This window comes from Petromyzon marinus, chromosome 26 (assembly GCF_048934315.1).
Source record: "Petromyzon marinus isolate PM22_M1 ecotype Great Lakes invasive population chromosome 26, UKy_Petmar_22M1.pri1.0, whole genome shotgun sequence".
Classification (NCBI taxonomy): Eukaryota; Metazoa; Chordata; class Hyperoartia; order Petromyzontiformes; family Petromyzontidae; genus Petromyzon; species Petromyzon marinus.
Window position 1 is genome coordinate 10,919,720 of NC_133692.1, and position 18,279 is coordinate 10,937,998.

An 18,279-nucleotide genomic window follows, 5' to 3' on the forward strand; every position below is an offset into this window, starting at 1 on the left:
CACGTACAGCGTGTGGCTGGGGTGACCAAAACCACGGCTCACGGGCACTTCAAGTGAGCCCGGACAGAGGCAGCTAATGTTTAATTTTGAGATAGAAATTAACTTGCAACGGGGAACAAAGAATAACGTTTCAAGTGGGACCAGCCTGTGGCGAGCACTCCCCAGGGCGCTCCTGCAGAGTTCTCGATTCAAAAGGTCCACAGCCGACCAGAGGGAGCGAGCTGGCCATGTGACCACCCCAAGCGACCAATCGATGCGACCACCCCACGTGACCTGCTCAGCTTCAGCTTCTTGTGGCTCTCGGCCACGTGAAGTTTTGGCAAAGTGGCTCATGGAGGGAGGTGGGGAGAGGGGCCAAGGTGATTGGCCATTCTTGGCTACAAAACATTTCTCAATTGGGATCACACACAGAGCAACATCGCCCTCCTAACCGCGGAAACATTCATCCATTGGCAACACTAAATCGGCAAAGTGTCCACACGAGAAGCATCCTCCCGAAAGAGACCGAGACACAGCGAGGCTTTCCCAGGTAAACAAGTGTCAATCACATTAACACATAATATATTTTGATTTAAAGCTTTCGTGACTGCTGGGATTCATATTCTTGGTTCTTTCGGTAAAGTCACGTAGAAGGGAAACAATAAAACAATACAAATATAAAACAATAAAAACAAATTGTTTCATATTTTTATTATTTTATTGTTTCCCTTCTACGTGACTTTACCGAAAGAACCAAGAATATAAATAATATATTATGCTCCCACTGTGTACGCATTGACAAATGCACAAGTGTACAAGGCGCGAGATGACATCAAACACATTTCCATCCATTAGCGCCGCCGCGCTGCGTGGACGCGAGGGCGTTTAGTGCCGCGTGAGTTCCCCCCCGAGCGAGCCACGCAGCGGCCGATCGCTCCGATTGGTCAGCCGCTGTTCGGTCCTCAGTGCGTTTCGGCGGACGTGAGGTTTGCGGAAGACCTAACTTTTTTTCCGGTGGTTTCGGAGCGGTTCGTCATCTCGCACGTACACGGCAGAGAGAATGTTTTCCGTGTGGCGCTAACCGATAACTTTTCAGCAAGTGGTGGCCACCCCTATACCCCCTCGACCTGTGGTCGGTGGGTCAGCGAGGCCAATCTCCTCCCTTCTCTAAATCCAGGAGCACAGCATTTGGGACTTACGTCCACGGGGTTTCTGTACCCCCCTCTCCCCCATGCCGCGGTTCGTGCTCTGTACCGTGCTCCGACTGAAATATCATTAATAAATAAAACGGTCGCCTATCCCTTATTCCGCGTAGTGAAAGCCGTTTGTCGTTTGGACGTTTGTTGTTGCACGCCAGGTACGAGACCGTAGAGATCGCAGTCGGGCACCGTGGGTTTAACGGTTCGGCTTGTACAAGCGGTGGCTGAAATCTAGAGCGGGGGCGCTGCCCCTCCTCACCTGATCTTGCGAATGTTCTTGTCGCCCAGGCACACGTGCACGATGATGGGGTACACCTCGGCGTGGTGCAGCCTCGTGATGCACTCCAGTCCCAGGTCGAGCAGGCAGTGCTTGTTCTGCACGCGCACACACGCGGGAGCAAACGCGGCGGAAAACGTTGTACCTCCGCAGGGCGGGCGAGCGGCAGCGATGTTACAACCAGACCTGTTGTGCATCCGTGCCCCCCCCTTCGCAATTCACCAAAGTGCCACGATTTGAGGTCGTGAATCGATTCAAGAATCTTTTAATAACCCTTGCGGTGCATTGCAGTGCATCTCGTGGTTGCAGGGCGGACATATGAACTACTTGCATACAAAAGAGATGGATTGGATAGGAGTGATTTTCACCAGCACGGTTTTATTTGTATGTGGCGAGCGTAAGAATCGATGCTGAAAGGATGAAGCGATGCATCATTACGCGTCTTCATACAATGATACTTTCTAATTCAGGTACAGCATAATAATTTGCGCCATTATGGAATAACAAATTAGGAAAAAAATATTTTTATGCGTATATTCGCCACAAATTATTTTGTGCTCTGTATCATATAGTTTTGCGTCAAACTAAAACTCATATCCAACAGATAGGGTCCTTGCCTATAAACATCTGGAATTTAACCAACATTGATTCAAGTGAGTGTGACTTTGCTGGCGAAACACTCAAAGTTGATATTGGTGCAGAGTTTGCTCGTATTAAAAATTCTTGTTGCTGAAAGCAATGCACTGCCGGAAGGCCGTGTAGCCTAATGGGATGAATAAAAACACATAATTCACTTCACGTGGAGACACAAATATGGAAGGTATATAACGATAAATTATTTATTTATCCTCTAATTTAAGGACGTGCTTGGCAGCGTTGTCAGTGTAACTGTAAGAAATCCAATGGCAGTATAAACTGAAGAAGAGAGAGTCTGTAAGCCATCACACTAACCAAGCAAGTCGTGAAAATGTCAAACTTCTAACTGGCACGGGACAAAAAATTGCAACCATTTGTGGGTTCAACGATGCTGTGTGGGTAATACCACAGTATTACCACTCCAGATGCACAGTAACCAGGTAGGAGGCGTTCGTAGCCATCAAGGCACAATCGCGGGAGGTGCAAAGGGCACAGTCCTGACCGCACATACCACTGCAAACTCATCTAAACAGAGCCTCTGATGAGTGTAACTGGGGCGCGTGCGTGCGTGAGCTGCCGACAAAAGGGGAACGAGAGCGTGCGCCCTTGCTTCATTGCTGCCGCAGTCACGCACAGCGCCATTGTGAACCCGCTTTGTGAAGACGCATTGTGCATTTGGAAAACCCCGATTGGAGATGACTCACGCACGACCTGTGGATGACGAAATCGCATCGTGACGAGGCGGCAACCACGCGCAGACGGCCAAGTTACGAATTACGGTGTAAGGGCTAAAAAAACACGTTCAATCGGCATAAAATCACGCTTTGTTTTCATTGCGAGTGGGAGTTTTTTGTGGCGTGTAAATGTCTGAGCGGAGGAAGGATTTGTGTTGCTGATGAAAAAAAATCGGAAAATATCTTTCAAAGCCCATCTTTAAACAATTGTTGAGAAATATGCGCTCCTGTTTATGGTGGCCGATACTGCACTTCTGAACGCTAATTGAACGTTAAAGCGTCGCACGTTTACATAGAGAAAATGCGGCCTCAAACGTCTACAGCAAGACAAACTGTCAAGGCTTGAGCGGAAACTTACGGCGCTCTACGCAGTGATGAGTCTTTTTCAAACTATCCACAGCATGCACTCACGTTAAAAAAAAAAATGAGCAGGCTTCAAGCAGAGTGGCCGGTTTCAGTGGAAATGTGTCTCCTCCTGTCAATGATTATTCCACCCCAAAAGTACAGCTTGTGCTCTCTCAAAAAAATTATGACAAAAACACTGGCACATCTTTGAACATCGTGCACGCTTTGCAGCGCATCAGTTTAGCGAGACCTCTGCCAGTAGTGCCGTCTTGGCTCAGAACATTGGTCAGAATGTGCAAACGGCAGCACAACAAACCCTAAACTCATCGTAAGCACAGATAAAAGCTTGCAGCAGTTGTTACAGACTTGCAACATGTCTGACGCGTCTGCGTGCGCGAATTGCAACTCGTTTTGGGGGGCGGTGGCGCAGCACTTGGCACACTTTGAACCCAGCAACCTGCTCATGGTCAACACCAGTGATGATTATCTGAACCAGTCCTGGGGCCTCCCCTAACTCGGCTCGGCCTAAAATGAGTACCTGGTGCGATGTGGCAATATCACCCCTAGGGAAACAGAAATGGCCGGGCAAGCTGCTGGCCACCCATCCCCGCTGCGCCGCGCTGGCCTTTGTAGATGCTGGTGGACAGCACTTGCCCCAACAGTGTTAAGGCTAAATGGGAGACCTTTATCATTGGATTGCAACTCTTTGAGGGCAGTTCACGAAGTCTTTATAAACGTGAAAAATTATATATCACGAAGAAGAATAACAATTCTCAAAATCATATTAGTCTGCCAGGCGTGTTAATGAATATATCTACTTATTAACAGCCCAGAACAGGTTGCACCACTCATATTGATATCACCGAAAAGCAAGAATAAGCGGACGTTTCGGATAATGGCCCTTCTTCAGAGCAGAGAGAGGAAAAGACAACTGCCAGCAATGATCTCACCACATGCAAAACGCTTTTCAGTCATGAGGGCAATGTTCATAAATGACAGTCGTAAAATACTCCTGCCTGCGCTTTTATGCCACTGCCAAACCCAGTCAGTCACCCCGATGCTTTCCCTCAAGTGAAGCCAAACACGAGGCATTGGGTGAAGCAGCGGCTCATGCCATCTTTTCCAACTTGCAAGCCAAGTCGTTGCTTTGAATCACCTGCGCCGAGACACACGATTGATGCGCGCACACCGAGACACTTTTGCCTTTCGCTATGCACTTGGGCGGGTTCTCCAAATCTGTAAAATGCCACATGGTCAAACCGGCAATGAGAAATGAGCATTAGAGGTCAATGTGACCCAATGTTCAGATTGTTTTTTAAACCCTTTGTAACTCTTAACAGTATTATGTATATGAAATAGGCATAAACCTTAATTAAGAAATAAGATTAAATGTGCAGAGAACTCTAAAGATTAGAAATTATTTCTAGCAAATTAAAAAAAATGTAATGCCATAAAATTAACTTTCCCAAGAACGAGAATAAGAATATGTGACAAAGCGCTTGCCGTTGCAGTGCCAAACGTTCTTGAACAACATTGTTTCCCTCCCTTCACATCGTAAATCTTTCTTCAAATAAATATCCTGAAGCAGACGATCAGTGCTGGACACAAGCACATTTGCAAATGTGATTTGTAACTTTAATCCTTACCCGTGTGTACATAGTTCAATTTGAATGTGCACTTTTATTGAGGGACTACTGTGTTTTCTTGCTGTGTTCTGAGACTGTTGTTGTTGTTGTTTTGCCGTCTTGCCCGAGATTGCATTTATTGTATGAAAAATTCGGCAGGCATTGAAATACCTTTGCAATTTATTTATTCCTTTTCAGTGACTTGCTTACCCCTTCCTATACTTTGTACTCCTTTTGTTGTAACTTGCCGAGCCGTCCCCGGACGGACCATCTGTGACAAAGAGCTTCATAGCTCATCGGAGAGATTCCTCGGCCAGTCTAAATAAAGATTCCAATTCTGAACGATTTGCCCTGCGATTCCCCCCTACCCCCCCCCCCCCCCACCGGCGCCTCATCGCGGCCTCGACGTCGGGCGAGCGACGCAGGGACGAGAGCAGGATGCAGCAGCGGACGCACCGTGGCGATGACCTCCTCGACGCCGCGGACGCTGCACACGGTCACCGAATTGTTCTTCTCCTCCCTCCAGCCCAGGAGGTCGCCCTTCTGCTGCCTTTCCGCCAGCTCCTCTCTCTGCGCTTCCTCTGCACGCGTCGCGGAACACGAGGAGGCAGGAACGAGAGCGGCAGGGCACAACTTCGCACGACGAAAACCTAAAGCCGTGCAGTCGTTCGCACGGACAAAACACGAACAAAGAAAAAATAACCGCCACTTTTTTCAAATTTTCTTGCTGTGGTTTTTCACACGTGATGATGACTGCTTGTGTTGCAGTCGAAACATCGTGAGAATTTAATTGTTTTATATTGTTTATTATTATTTTATTGTTTCCCTTCTACGTGACTTTACCGAAAGAACCAGGAATATGAACAAAAGCGTTTGCTCGAAGCGGTCGATAGAAAATAAAAATGCTTTCGCCAACTGTCTGGTTTAGCCTTTGCTGTGATATTGCACAGGAGGGGATGCTACGGCACCTAGCACTGCGGCCAGCAGCACTAGCCAACAGTTTCTTACGTAGTCCCCTATTTCGATTTAAAGCTTTCGTGACTGCAAGGATTCATCTTCTTTGGTTCTTTCGGTAAAGTCACTGCTGGAGCGCTGTCCTCCAGACAGTCTCGTCCCTTCACCTGATGAAGGCCACTTGTGTTGTGGCCGAAACGTCGTGAGAATTTTATTGTGTTATTTTATTTTATTAATTTATTATTTTATTCTCATTCCACGTGACTTTACCGAAAGAACCAAAGAAGATAGTCCCCTATTGATATTGACCGCACTGCAATTGGGTATGTATTTCATGCCGAGTTACAGTATTTACCGTGAACTACTCTGCAGACATACACGGTGGCGTGTACGTACATACGCATACACGTACGTCGAAACATGTTTACATCGGTGCGACCGAAGATAGGCACGAACGCACATAAACAAAAAAAACACAAAGGCAGGCACCGAAATGCGTGCGCACACACATAGCCGCGCGTACACCATAGTTACACTCTTTGGTTCTATTCGGTAAAGTCACGTAGGTAAAAAAATAAAACAACAAAAATCACGACGTTTTCGGCCACAACACAAGCGGCCTTCATCCGGTGAAGGGATCAGGCTGTCTCGAGGACAGCGCTGGAGTGGAAGCCTGATCCTCTTCACCTGATGAAGGCCGCTTGTGTTGTGGCCGCAACGTCGTGATTTTTGTTTTTTTATTTTTTTACCTACGTGACTTTACCGAATAGAACCAAAGAGTATGGATCCTTGCAGTCACGAAAGCTTCAAATCTAGAACACCATAGTTATATTTACGTATGCAAATGCGCCAGCCTGAATTTGCGGCGGAAGGAAGCACGGATTACAGGGGATTGCCATGCACCAAAATCGCGCACCGTTTAGATGCCACGCATCCGTAAACAGCGAGCAAGCGCGCGCGCACTGGGAATTGGCAGACGTTCCGGCTCGGGAGGTCTCTTCCCCCTATGGCGGCGGCGAGTGCCGCCAGCCCCGTGCCCCGACTTTGTTTGTGTGCCGTCTGCTGTCCCACAGGCGAGTCCGTCCCTTCCCCCAGCCACCCCCCCCCCCCGCCACCCCCCCCCCCCAGGGCCACTTTTTTCTTCCTTTAACCCTTTTCGAGTTTTATTGTTGCCAGTTCTTTTGTGTCCGCCAGATCAAATGGAGCACACGGGAGAGGAGACGTTAGTTGTCTTCCGTGGAGGAACCGAGGCTACGCGTGTCTCATTTGTAAAATGGGCGGAAGTGATGTAATGGGCCCTCAGTCTAACATCCTTCCAGGGTCCATCATGGACAAAGTGGGTGCATTTGTACAGCGTTCTCTCTGTGCCCCACTCATTAGAACAACAACAAAACCTTTGGCAGAGTTTGACTTAAGTATGTGCCCAGCGAAAATGTTAACAATTTAGTTTTGTGTGCAGTTATTTGTGACTGGGAAGGAGATACTAACAACTTGCTACAAAGTGACAACATAATTGTTCATATGGTGGTCAGCAAGACTGTCGAGGTAACGTACAAATGAACTCGATCTCTGTGCCGGTTTTATCTGACGAAATTTTAAGGCCAAATATACTGCGGCACAAGTTAATTTATCCTCTCAAAGCCACCCCAGCCGATTCCATAGGAGACCCAAGTATGAACTATTTTCAAACTTCTAAACGTGGGACCACGCCGGATAAGCGGGGCCCCGATTGTCGGTCGACCGATCACGTGCGGCTCGGAGGGACCTTAACGGAGGCGGAACACGCCTCTTTCTGCCCTTTTTGGAGACGGGAGATGATTTATTTGCACAAGGAAGTTGCACAACCGTACATTTCCCAAACAAAAGCTGTGCATGCTATCGGCTTGGCCTGGAGCCCATGTGGGGCCCGATGCCATCTGCCGGCTAAACCATGAGGAAAAAAAAAACTGTTTAGTGTGTGGCTTTGAGCTTCACGAGCCCATGGTGCCAAAGGAATGGCTGCCAGGTTATCTCTTGAAATCAGCATTAAAAAAAACCAGCAAACCCATATCTGTACATAACTGCCAAGGGCATAACTATTTCCACCTTAAAAATGTAAAAAAAAGGCAAGAGGTCCAGCACTGAAATTCCTTGTTCACATCACTTCTGGCAGAAGAGCTTCCACTAGAGCCAACTCGAGAGGCTCTTTGGTCTTCTCTTCCACGTCGACAGACGTGTTGGAAGAGGTGGCTGTAAGCCACGCCTTTAGCCCTGCTGCACTCAACCTGCCGACGGAACTAACCGTAGTGAACCCATATACACTTCTGCGTGGAAAGAGGCGTCGTGGGGGATTCAAGAAACTTGCACCGTTGTTTCAACTGCCGCGCCTGAAGATGGATCGAGTTGCCGACCTCCAAATTGCGAGTCCAGTGTGTTAACCATTGCACCGTTTCCATTCTAGTTCTAGGTAACAAGGCGAGGAATAGTTCAGCCTATTTGGACGGTTTATTATATTCTTCGTTAAAGCAATTCGACGCCACTTTGTGAGGAGTTGGCAGCGGCGGTTCCATGGGTTAGCTGATGCCTGTCATAGGAACGTGGAATTTCCACCGAATTCTTGTCGGAGCCGGGCACACTTTGTTTACTAGATTTTGAGGAAATTACGCGTTTGCCGTTCTGTATGTACGGACCGTCCACAAAGTCCACCGAAACTTCACAGTAAGCGTCCAACGCTGCATTCCAAATGGCGTCTGTGCACCGTGTATGTATGCTGAACTTCTATTGCACCGTACGTAGCCAACCATGGTAAATCGGAAGGTGCGGGGTTGGTGCGAGGAGGTGAGAAGCGTCACAGGCACAGCGTTGCATAGTCGGTGGAGTCGCACGCTGCCGAGCGTACTGGGACTGTTGCAAGAGGGTCAAAGAGAGTTCTTGCTCAAATGAGGATATGGCTCTTCTGCTGTCCGCATCCCTGAGTCAGTGGTGGATAATCTCCATTCCTATGGCAGGAGTGAGTCCATCTACAGGACAACCACTTGACTTTTTCACAAAAGTGGACGGGCTGAGGCAAACCCAAAAAACCAGGATGTGAACTCACAACCTTGCGATTGCGAGCCACTCGTTCTCTCACTCAGCGACCAGGCCAAACTATTAGAATAGTCTGTATATGCCATTGTTAAGCTATTTTAAGCTCTTGACCTTTCATGATATTTCATAAATCATGAATGCGTGCACCGTAGTCTCACAAACAAATTCTGATTCGCATAAACAATGGCCGTGCACATTTTTACGGACAACACTTTACTTGCGTGTCCAGAAATGTTGCGTGTATACACCGACTGTACCGCCACATAAACATTCGCGGGCGTGCACACGAACTGTACGCAACAAAAACATCTTGCGAGGTTACGTCTGCGCCACGATCATCGCTGCTTTGAGCGGAGAAAGATGAAGCCGCTTGTGCCGCTGTGGCTCTGGGACCCTGGCCAGCAGCTCCGGGGAACGGTTGTGTGGGGATAGCAGCTCTTGGAAGGTGGGGCGGGGGGGGGGAAAAGAGTTGATTCTGTAGCGAGCGGAACAAAATAGCTCGTCATGCCGGGACTAATAAGACGTTTGGCACAAATCTCTTCGGTGTTGGAACTTGCCGTTCGTCACATGTGCCGCCTGTGTGGGGACACGTCGCTCGACTTGACGTTTGGCCAATAATAATTCGCCAAGGCAAACAGACAGCGTCGCGAGCAAAAAAAACGCCGTCTTAACGACCGAGTGTTAACAACTAATCGCGTAACAACAGGCCTCCATAGAGCCCAATGTGTAGTGTATAGTGTAGTGTAAAGTAGTGTAGTGCCTCCATAGAGCCCAATGTGTTCGCTAAACCGACCATTCCCCTGCTAACGACGGGCTGTTGTAGGTACAGTAAATATTAATTAATGCATTGGTTAACAGCGTTTCTTTTATGTCATGTGTTTATAACGTTGTTAGTATCTTCATGTATCAATATTCGTTGTTTAAATATTATAAAGTACCGTTTTTTGCGTGAAAAAATGGTAACTTTCGATGCTATCGGAAGAATTAAGCCTTTAACGTGTATTTGCTATACTCGCGTAACGACCAAATCACTTAACGACCTGTTAAGTGGAACCAATTACCGTCGTTAAGAGGGGTTCTACTGTGTATATATATACACACACTCTAATTGGGAGTGGTGGCAGTGATTAGCGCGCTAAACTTTTATTCTGACGACCGGTGTTCCGATCAGTGCTCCTGCGCAACAAATGGCGAGTGGCGCTTAAACATATCCTGCACCACCACTAGCTCTACTCAGCCTTACACGATGACAACTCGCTGTGGTGCGGAAACATCAATGTGGAGCTCGCCACGGTGCTGGCCATGTCAGCCGTAATGGGTGCCTGCCGAGAGCACTTTTGCCAACAGGTCTGTACACGATGGTATGGAGGATATTTAACGTTCGTTCACGTCAAATAGGGGGTGAAGGGAGGTGCGTCGATTTAGCGGTTCATATTGATTTTAAGTTCGTGATATGTGCGGCAAATCGCACAGATGTGAGAGTCGATGTGGTTAGATTCGTACGTCGTATTAATGGGTTCACATCATCTCTCCATCCACTACAGGCGCTACAATTGACTGCCATATTGAAAAATCGATTATTTTTTGTGTTTAAAGGGAATTGCTTCTCGGAGTCAAGACAAATCATTGCATTCCCGGGTTGTGAATTATCATTCCACCCTCTTTTATGTACGAGCAGTCGTGTGTGTGTGTGTGAGTGCAGCGGGGGTCCGTGCGTGCGGCGTGCGCGGCTGTGCGCGTACCCATGGGACACTCGGTGAAATCGGGGCCCGTGAACTTGGGGTAGACGATGCGACACAGGAACGAGGGCAGCAGCAACACCGGGCGACGGCACGGAGGGCGACACGGCCGCACCAGCGTGTAGGGCATGAGCGCCGCCTGCCCGCTGGAGTCGGCCTCCCGCTCGCGCTCTGTGGGCAACACATACACGCAGGGTCACCGTCATAGCCACCAGCAACCATCTCCATCATTACCACCTTACAATCACCATCATAGCCACCATCAACCATCTCCATCATTATCACCTTACAATCACCATCATAGCCACCAGCAACCATCTCCATCATTACCACCTTACAATCACCATCATAGCCACCAGCAACCATCTCCATTATTACCACCTTACAATCACCATCATAGCCACCAGCAACCATCTCCATCATTATCACCTTACAATCACCATCATAGCCACCAGCAACCATCTCCATCATTACCACCTTACAATCACCATCATAGCCACCATCAACCATCTCCATCATTACCACCTTACAATCACCATCATAGCCACCAGCAACCATCTCCATCATTACCACCTTACAATCACCATGATAGCCACCATCAACCATCTCCATCATTACCACCTTACAATCACCATCATAGCCACCAGCAACCATCTCCATCATTACCACCTTACAATCACCATGATAGCCACCATCAACCATCTCCATCATTACCACCTTACAATCACCATCATAGCCACCATCAACCATCTCCATCATTACCACCTTACAATCACCATCATAGCCACCAGCAACCATCTCCATTATTACCACCTTACAATCACCATCATAGCCACCAGCAACCATCTCCATCATTACCACCTTACAATCACCATGATAGCCACCATCAACCATCTCATTATCACCTTACAATCACCATCATAGCCACCAGCAACCATCTCCATCATTACCACCTTACAATCACCATCATAGCCACCATCAACCATCTCCATTATTACCACCTTACAATCACCATCATAGCCACCATCAACCATCTCCTCATTATCACCTTACAATCACCATCATAGCCACCATCAACCATCTCCATCATTGCCACCTTACAATCACCATCATAGCCACCATCAACCATCTCCATCATTACCACCTTACAATCATCATCATAGCCACCATCAACCATCTCCATCATTATCACCTTACAATCACCATCATAGCCACCATCAACCATCTCCAGCATTGCCACCTTACAATCACCATCATAGCCAGCAACCATCTCCATCAATGCCACCTTACAATCACCATCATAGCCACCATCAACCATCTCCATCAATGCCACCTTACAATCACCATCATAGCCACCATCAACCATCTCCATCATTGCCACCTTACAATCACCATCATAGCCAGCAACCATCTCCATCAATGCCACCTTAGAATGACTGTGATAGTTCGCAACAATCACTATCGTTCCAAACATTTGTAACTCTTCTGAAAGTGGCGGCGGGGGGCCAAATAATCAAAAGGCGCATTGACTTTCTGACCGCTGTGCAGGGTTGCAATGAATGAGCTGTACACACGAGGAAAGTTGCTGTGTACATACGTTACTAGTGGCGGCAGCAGGCGAGTAGACATACAGGTGGCTAAACATACAGGTGAGTAAACATACAGGTGTGGTAGAAGCCCTTTGGGGTAGGGGGAAGCAGCGGGGTGGGGGTGGGGTGCAGGGGAATGGGGGGGGGGGGGCAGAGGGGTACAGCGACTCACAAGTACACAGGCAAAAATCAGTGAGAAGAGCCCAGGCTTGCTGTTCCCCTTCACTGTGCGAGGGGATTGGGTGGGGTTATGGACGGGGGGGCAACACCCCCCACCCAATGTAACCGCTTCACAGTAAGGGGGCAGGTGTCCAGCCCCCACAGCTGTAGTACTGCGCCACCACTCGCGCTCTGCCGCCTCACGAAGCTGTGCTGCACCTCGTGCCGAACATCGAATAGCACGCGGTTTATAATTCGCGTGCAAGTATTTTTTATGGATTTTTTTTGTTTGCCAGCGGTTTTCTTGGCCCCACCAGCCCCTCATGACCAGCCGCCACTGCTCGGTGTACACTTGGGTACAGCCAGAGGAAGGGGCATTCCATTATAAAACTTAAAATAAAACTATTTTTTATTTTACCAGGTAAGGCCCCACTGAGCTATATAGCACTTTTTTAGAAGCGACCTGGCCACAAATGATAGCTCAAGAAAGTGGCTTATCGCGTGTAAATTACCAGCAGCCAAATACTCTAAACGCGCGACGTTGATTCTAAATGTGGAGGGATAAACCGGAGGACACGGAGAAAAATCCATGCAACAGCGGGGAGAGAGAGAGACACACAAACTCCAAATATACAGCAGGCGTCAGCAGGGTCAGTCGGGATCGATCCTACGACCTTTTGCATACCAGGCGAGGTAATCAACATCTCGCCACTCTGGTTCCTATTAATTTAGCGGTACCAGCAGAAGAGGAGCGATGTATCATTGAGCAAATGGCCCAGAAAAGGGCGTTCAACATCGTCAAGAGGCATAGGCCGCAAGGAGGGGAGCAGGGGCTTATCCCTGTGGATCTTCAATAGTTCTGTTTTGTTAACCAGCCTCCCAGCGGTTGTTTTTGGCCAATTTGGGCTAATATACTTAAGCAGAAGATTAGTGCTGCATACAACCGCATTTTCCAAAATGTGATTTGTAACTTTCATCCTTACCCATGTATCCATAGTTACATTATAATGTGCAATTTTATTGAGGGACTACTTACTGTGTGTCATCTTGGTGTGGTCTGGCACTGTTTTTTTGCTGTTGTCTTGATGTCTTGCCCAAGCTTGGGAACGAGTGTACTTATGAAATGTTTGCTTTGAATATTTGATCTATTCTAAGCATGAATTCTGAGTAATTTGCTTACGTTTCCTATACTTTGCGTGCCTGTCGTGTTTGTGTTTTTTTCGTTCTAACTTGCTGACCCCCCCCCCTGCCTCTACTTGACATCTGTGGAACAAAAACAACCGCTTCGTAGCTCATCGGATTTCCCCGGGATAGATGAAGATTGCGATCCTCACTCCGACACTCACCAATGCCGTCCAGCGAGGCCGGAGCCTCCCAGGCCCAACGCAGAGGCCCCGCCGTACCCGCCATGAGGCGCATACGCTCTCCACTCGACTGCCGCTTGTACGGCTGCACCTCCGATCGGCCCAGCAGCTGCTGGGCGGGAAGGTGGTGTGAGATCGACGAACAGGCGATGACCGAAGGTTGGCGTCGGTTAAACAAATGGAAAAGGTGAGGACAGGATGAGGGTGGGTGCTGTTCAGGTGCAGCCCTGCAATTCCTCGCTCACGCGCCACTGCTGGTGGAACGGCCTCCACTCGAGGGGGCCTCCGAGAGGGCGCCCTTCGAGTAGGAATTTGGGCTCATCGTCCATGCTCACCAGAGTTCCTCAAATCAAAACATCAACTTTTAAGCGCTGCACGTAGCCGTGAAGCTGAACACTCGTAAAAAATAAGAGCAAACTATGGTTACATTTTTCACTTTGACAATTCACCACTGTACGATTCTTACGTGGGAAAATATAAAAAGTCTTGGAAGAGGTAAGAGTACCCACACTTTACCCCACCACACGTGACCTGCCGAGAGTAACTGCTGCTCCCGTTTATACTGCTTGGGTGCGCAGAGGCACGAGGATTTAAGAATCTTGCACCATTGTTTCAACCGCGGGAGGTAAAATTGAACAACTTCTGGATAAAATTTTGGTTTAAAGCTTTCGTGACTGCAGGGATTCATATTCTTGGTTCTTTCGGTAAAGTCACGTAGAAGGGAAACAATAAAATAATACAAATATAAAACAATAAAATTCTCACGACGTTTCGATTGCAACACAAGCAATCATCATCAGGTGTGAAAGCCACAGCAAGAAAGTTTCAAACTTTCTTTCAAACTTTCTTGCTGTGGTTTTCACACCTGATGATGATTGCTTGTGTTGCAGTCGAAGCGTCGTGATAATTTTATTGTTTTATATTTTTATTATTGTTTCCCTTCTACGTAACTTCTGGATTGCCATTTCAGTGTTCTGACCATCGCACAACGAGTGCCAACACACATGAACGTGTATTTAGCTATGGTAGGGGGCGCCATGGTGGCGAGATGTTAACTACCTTGCCCGGTATACAGGAGGTCGTGGGTTCGATCCTGACCCTGACGCCTGTATATTTGTAATTTGCATGTCCTCTGCGTGGTCATGTGGATATTCCTCCTGGTTTTCCCTCCACGTTTAGAATCAACATGCTCAGTGGGCCTTACCTGGAAACATTGAAGAGAAATGGTTTCGTTTATAGTTAAGTTTAGAATCCCTGCACGTGTCACTCTGGATGAAGGGTTTCTGTCGTACAAGTAGTGGACCAAACCACACTTAGTCGTGCTGGTCGTGAGCACAGAAAGTGCAAACGCAGAAGTACAGCACAGCAATCACGTGCCACCAATGCTGGCTTTATGGGCAGGTTGCCCTTGAAAGAGAGCAGTTTACCTCAAATTGGCTTACCGGTTTCAAGAGAGTCTAAAGTCTAAAGCAATGAATTTCACTTCAATGGCACCACAGTAGTACGGGTTTTGACTGTAACTTTTTCAGTCTCGTTTGTACATTTGCGATTGCTCCACATGAATTCCATTAGCAAATAATGATCACGAATAGTAAATAATCGACTTTATGCAGCGGTTATTCACAGCGATACGTTGTGAGCACAAGAAATCGATGTCGATGGATTACTGCATCGTTATGTCGTTATCAACAAGAACACCGTTGTTGTTCATCGAGCAGTGCATCAGCCACGTGTCCCTGTGTCGTAACATTCAGTCACCCTCTCAGGCGGGGTGTTGGGCTCGGCAGGAGCAACTCAAGTGCCCGGAGAAAACCCACCACGGACGAGGAACTCTCGAGATCCTCACAGGTAGGAGAGGAACCCACTTGTTGCTCATACTGCCTCCCAAAGACGGATGTCATGTCACGGCTCCTTGTGTATCACTTGATTGTTAATAGCATATACTGTTCGTAGGGGACGCTGCTACGGTGGCTCACAGGACTTGCAATCCACAGCTCGGCGGTTCCAGACTCAACCTCCCGGAGTGGCAGTTGAAACAACGGGGCAAGTTTCTCAAATACGCTGCCTCTGTGCATCCAGCAGTGTTCACCACAGCTATGCAGTTGGCAGGTCGTGTAAAGTGAGAGTACTCATACCTCTTTCAATACTCATAAAATATATATATTTTTCCACGTAACAGTTAAACAACGATGATAATATTTTTTAACTCGTCCAGTGTTCGGCTTCCGGCTATGTGCAACACTTCAATTGGTGATTTAAAGGATATGTGGCGCTTCGGAGACTTGCTGTAAGCTGCCAAGGAAGTATGGCAGGTAGGCTTTATCGTAGTTACAACATCCTTGCTTGTAGATGCCACAGAAAGAAGTGCTCGAGTATTAAAGGTATTGTTTCCATGATACTTATCACGTTGGCGGCAGTATCTCGCTTGGCACATTTCCTTTATGGCTCCAAACGGCGAGTGCCAGTCCCTTTTGCTTTGCGGAACAAATGTATACGTAGGATGCATAACGGCCGGTCGACATTTCAACTTTACACAGCAGACTTCTGTTTTACTTTTCACAATGATATTAATGAAAGTCTTATCAGTGGACTTTTTCGGCTGCAATCCCAAAGTATATTTACTTTAAACGCATACTAGGCCTCATATCTCTGGCAGAAAGTCCAAGTATCCCCCCTTGCTGAATCAAATAAGCACAAAGCGATGCTCTCATTTCCATTGGCTGTCCCGAGCCAGTGGTGGAAATCCCACATTTCTAATGGAAGACAAGGTGGAATATAAAGACCCATCACCTCCCCAACCACAGCCAGTAAGTAAATGAATTGTTGTGATTCGGAGTTTCAGAATCTTATTTTACATATATATTGTCAGTGGGCTCAATTGGCTGCCAAGGTGACAAACCATTAAATACAACAATTAATAATCGAAGAATAAAGATGCTTACGCATGCGGCGCGATGGATAAACCGTGAGCTTTACAACAATATGAACCGATCAGCAGATGCGTCAACACGCCCACAAGTGTTCACCTACTGGTGCTCATTTTACCGACTCGAGGAATTGGAATAAAGAAGTTGACCTGGTCTTCTTCGGTTCTTTCGGTAAAGTCACGCAGAATGAGAATAAAATAATAAAATAAAACACTAAAATTCTCACGACGTTTCAAAAGTTGACCTGGATTTGAACTCCGTTAATCCGCGACGACACGCACGGCCACTTGCATTTCCTCTCGCCCACCGCCCCACCGCAGGTACTCATTTTAGCCCGAGTCGTCAACTTTGGGGGAGACCCAGTCACGTGGGGATAAGTCGACAGCCCCAATTGCCGCTGTGGTTGCTAAGGAACGTGTACTGTAAAGTGCACCACAATCGCTACGAAAACAGCTCCTCACTACCATTACCAACCATCATCAACCATCAGCCCCACCACCATCGGCGCCAGTGCCATTAACAACAACCAGACCACAGCGGCAACAAAAAACTGCAACAGCAGCAACATTTTTTTTATATGCAAGCACACGGATCCCACCGAACATGTGTGTGGGTGATTTCCCTAAAGATTCAGACGCAGGATTTGCACAACCAATTTAAGAATCGTTTCCAGAGAGACCCTACACCTCCCTCTAGTGGAGGCGCAGGTCTGACGGAGGCATTTGGCAGAGCAGCAAGGTGTTTTCAGTCGGTGCACTCGCGAGCATTCGTGACGCACCTCAATCTCAGACGAGTTAAATGTTGGCGGTCACTGCGTTCAAATATCTTATTGTTCTACGTACCGAGTGTGCCTTTGTTTAAATCACTTTACGAAATTTAAAAAAAAACGGTATGAGCAAAAACCTGATACCATAGCTTTCAACCCATACGGTTTACCCGTATTCTTGTATAGAGAAATTGAGCTTCAGTTCCATACGGCGTACAGCCGTTTCAATACAGGCATTTTTTTGTCTATTTGTTTGTATTTCTCCCTTGTGATGGGACTTTGTAGGGTGAACGTTGAGATTTATAAGGGCACGGGATGACCAATAAGGTCTCAATTGATCTGTAATAAGGTACAGGTACATGATTCGGATGGCAGGGGCGTGCAAGGGATGAGGGACAACCGCCTGGTTGCGCTCCTCTATTTTGGCAGCCCCAGACCAGCAGTGGAACTTGGCCATTCCTATCACAGAGGCCAGTCTCCTCCATAGGATGGCCAGTGTTAACGCTCTGGGGAAGTCGCACTCATTTATTGACCCTGGAAGAGCTTATGGGGCAGAGTTGACCCTTGCCCAGTGTCAAACCTGCAACCGCTACCATGGTGTGTTTAACACTCCAGAGTGCAACACCAGGCTGTTTCTTAAATCGGTCGCCATGCAGTGTATACAAACACACACAAACACTGTACGCAGATAGCAGTTTGAAAATCGTGAACATTTTGAAACGACCCCGAAGCCTTCCGATTGCTATTCACATAACGTACGCAGAACCACCAGGCCAGAGACCATAAGAGTTGTTGTGGGCTAGATTGCATTCATGTGTCGTTAAACCCAGCACCACCCGACACACCCAATTTGTTACTCGTTCATCACACCGGTGTGTTGGAGCATAAACATTTACAATTCGCGTGCAACATGTCGCCAG

General features: G+C 47.6%; 1 protein-coding gene across 6 annotated transcripts in view; it reads right to left on the reverse strand.

The window, feature by feature from the left end:
* The window catches only part of CARD11 (caspase recruitment domain family member 11), an 86,773-nt gene that overhangs the window by 4,758 nt on the left and 63,736 nt on the right, over positions 1-18,279 (reverse strand). For 4 of the 6 annotated variants that reach the window (XM_032961294.2, XM_032961293.2, XM_032961296.2 and 1 more), the window contains 4 exons: positions 13,649-13,778; positions 10,558-10,725; positions 5,252-5,445; positions 1,438-1,553 (listed from right to left, as the gene is read on the reverse strand). In XM_032961294.2, coding sequence (XP_032817185.2) covers positions 1,438-1,553; positions 5,252-5,445; positions 10,558-10,725; positions 13,649-13,778 — 608 coding nt within the window. The remainder of the gene's footprint in view (positions 1-1,437; positions 1,554-5,251; positions 5,446-10,557; positions 10,726-13,648; positions 13,779-18,279) is intronic. The other 2 variants (XM_032961297.2, XM_032961298.2) reach the window with 2 other exon arrangements.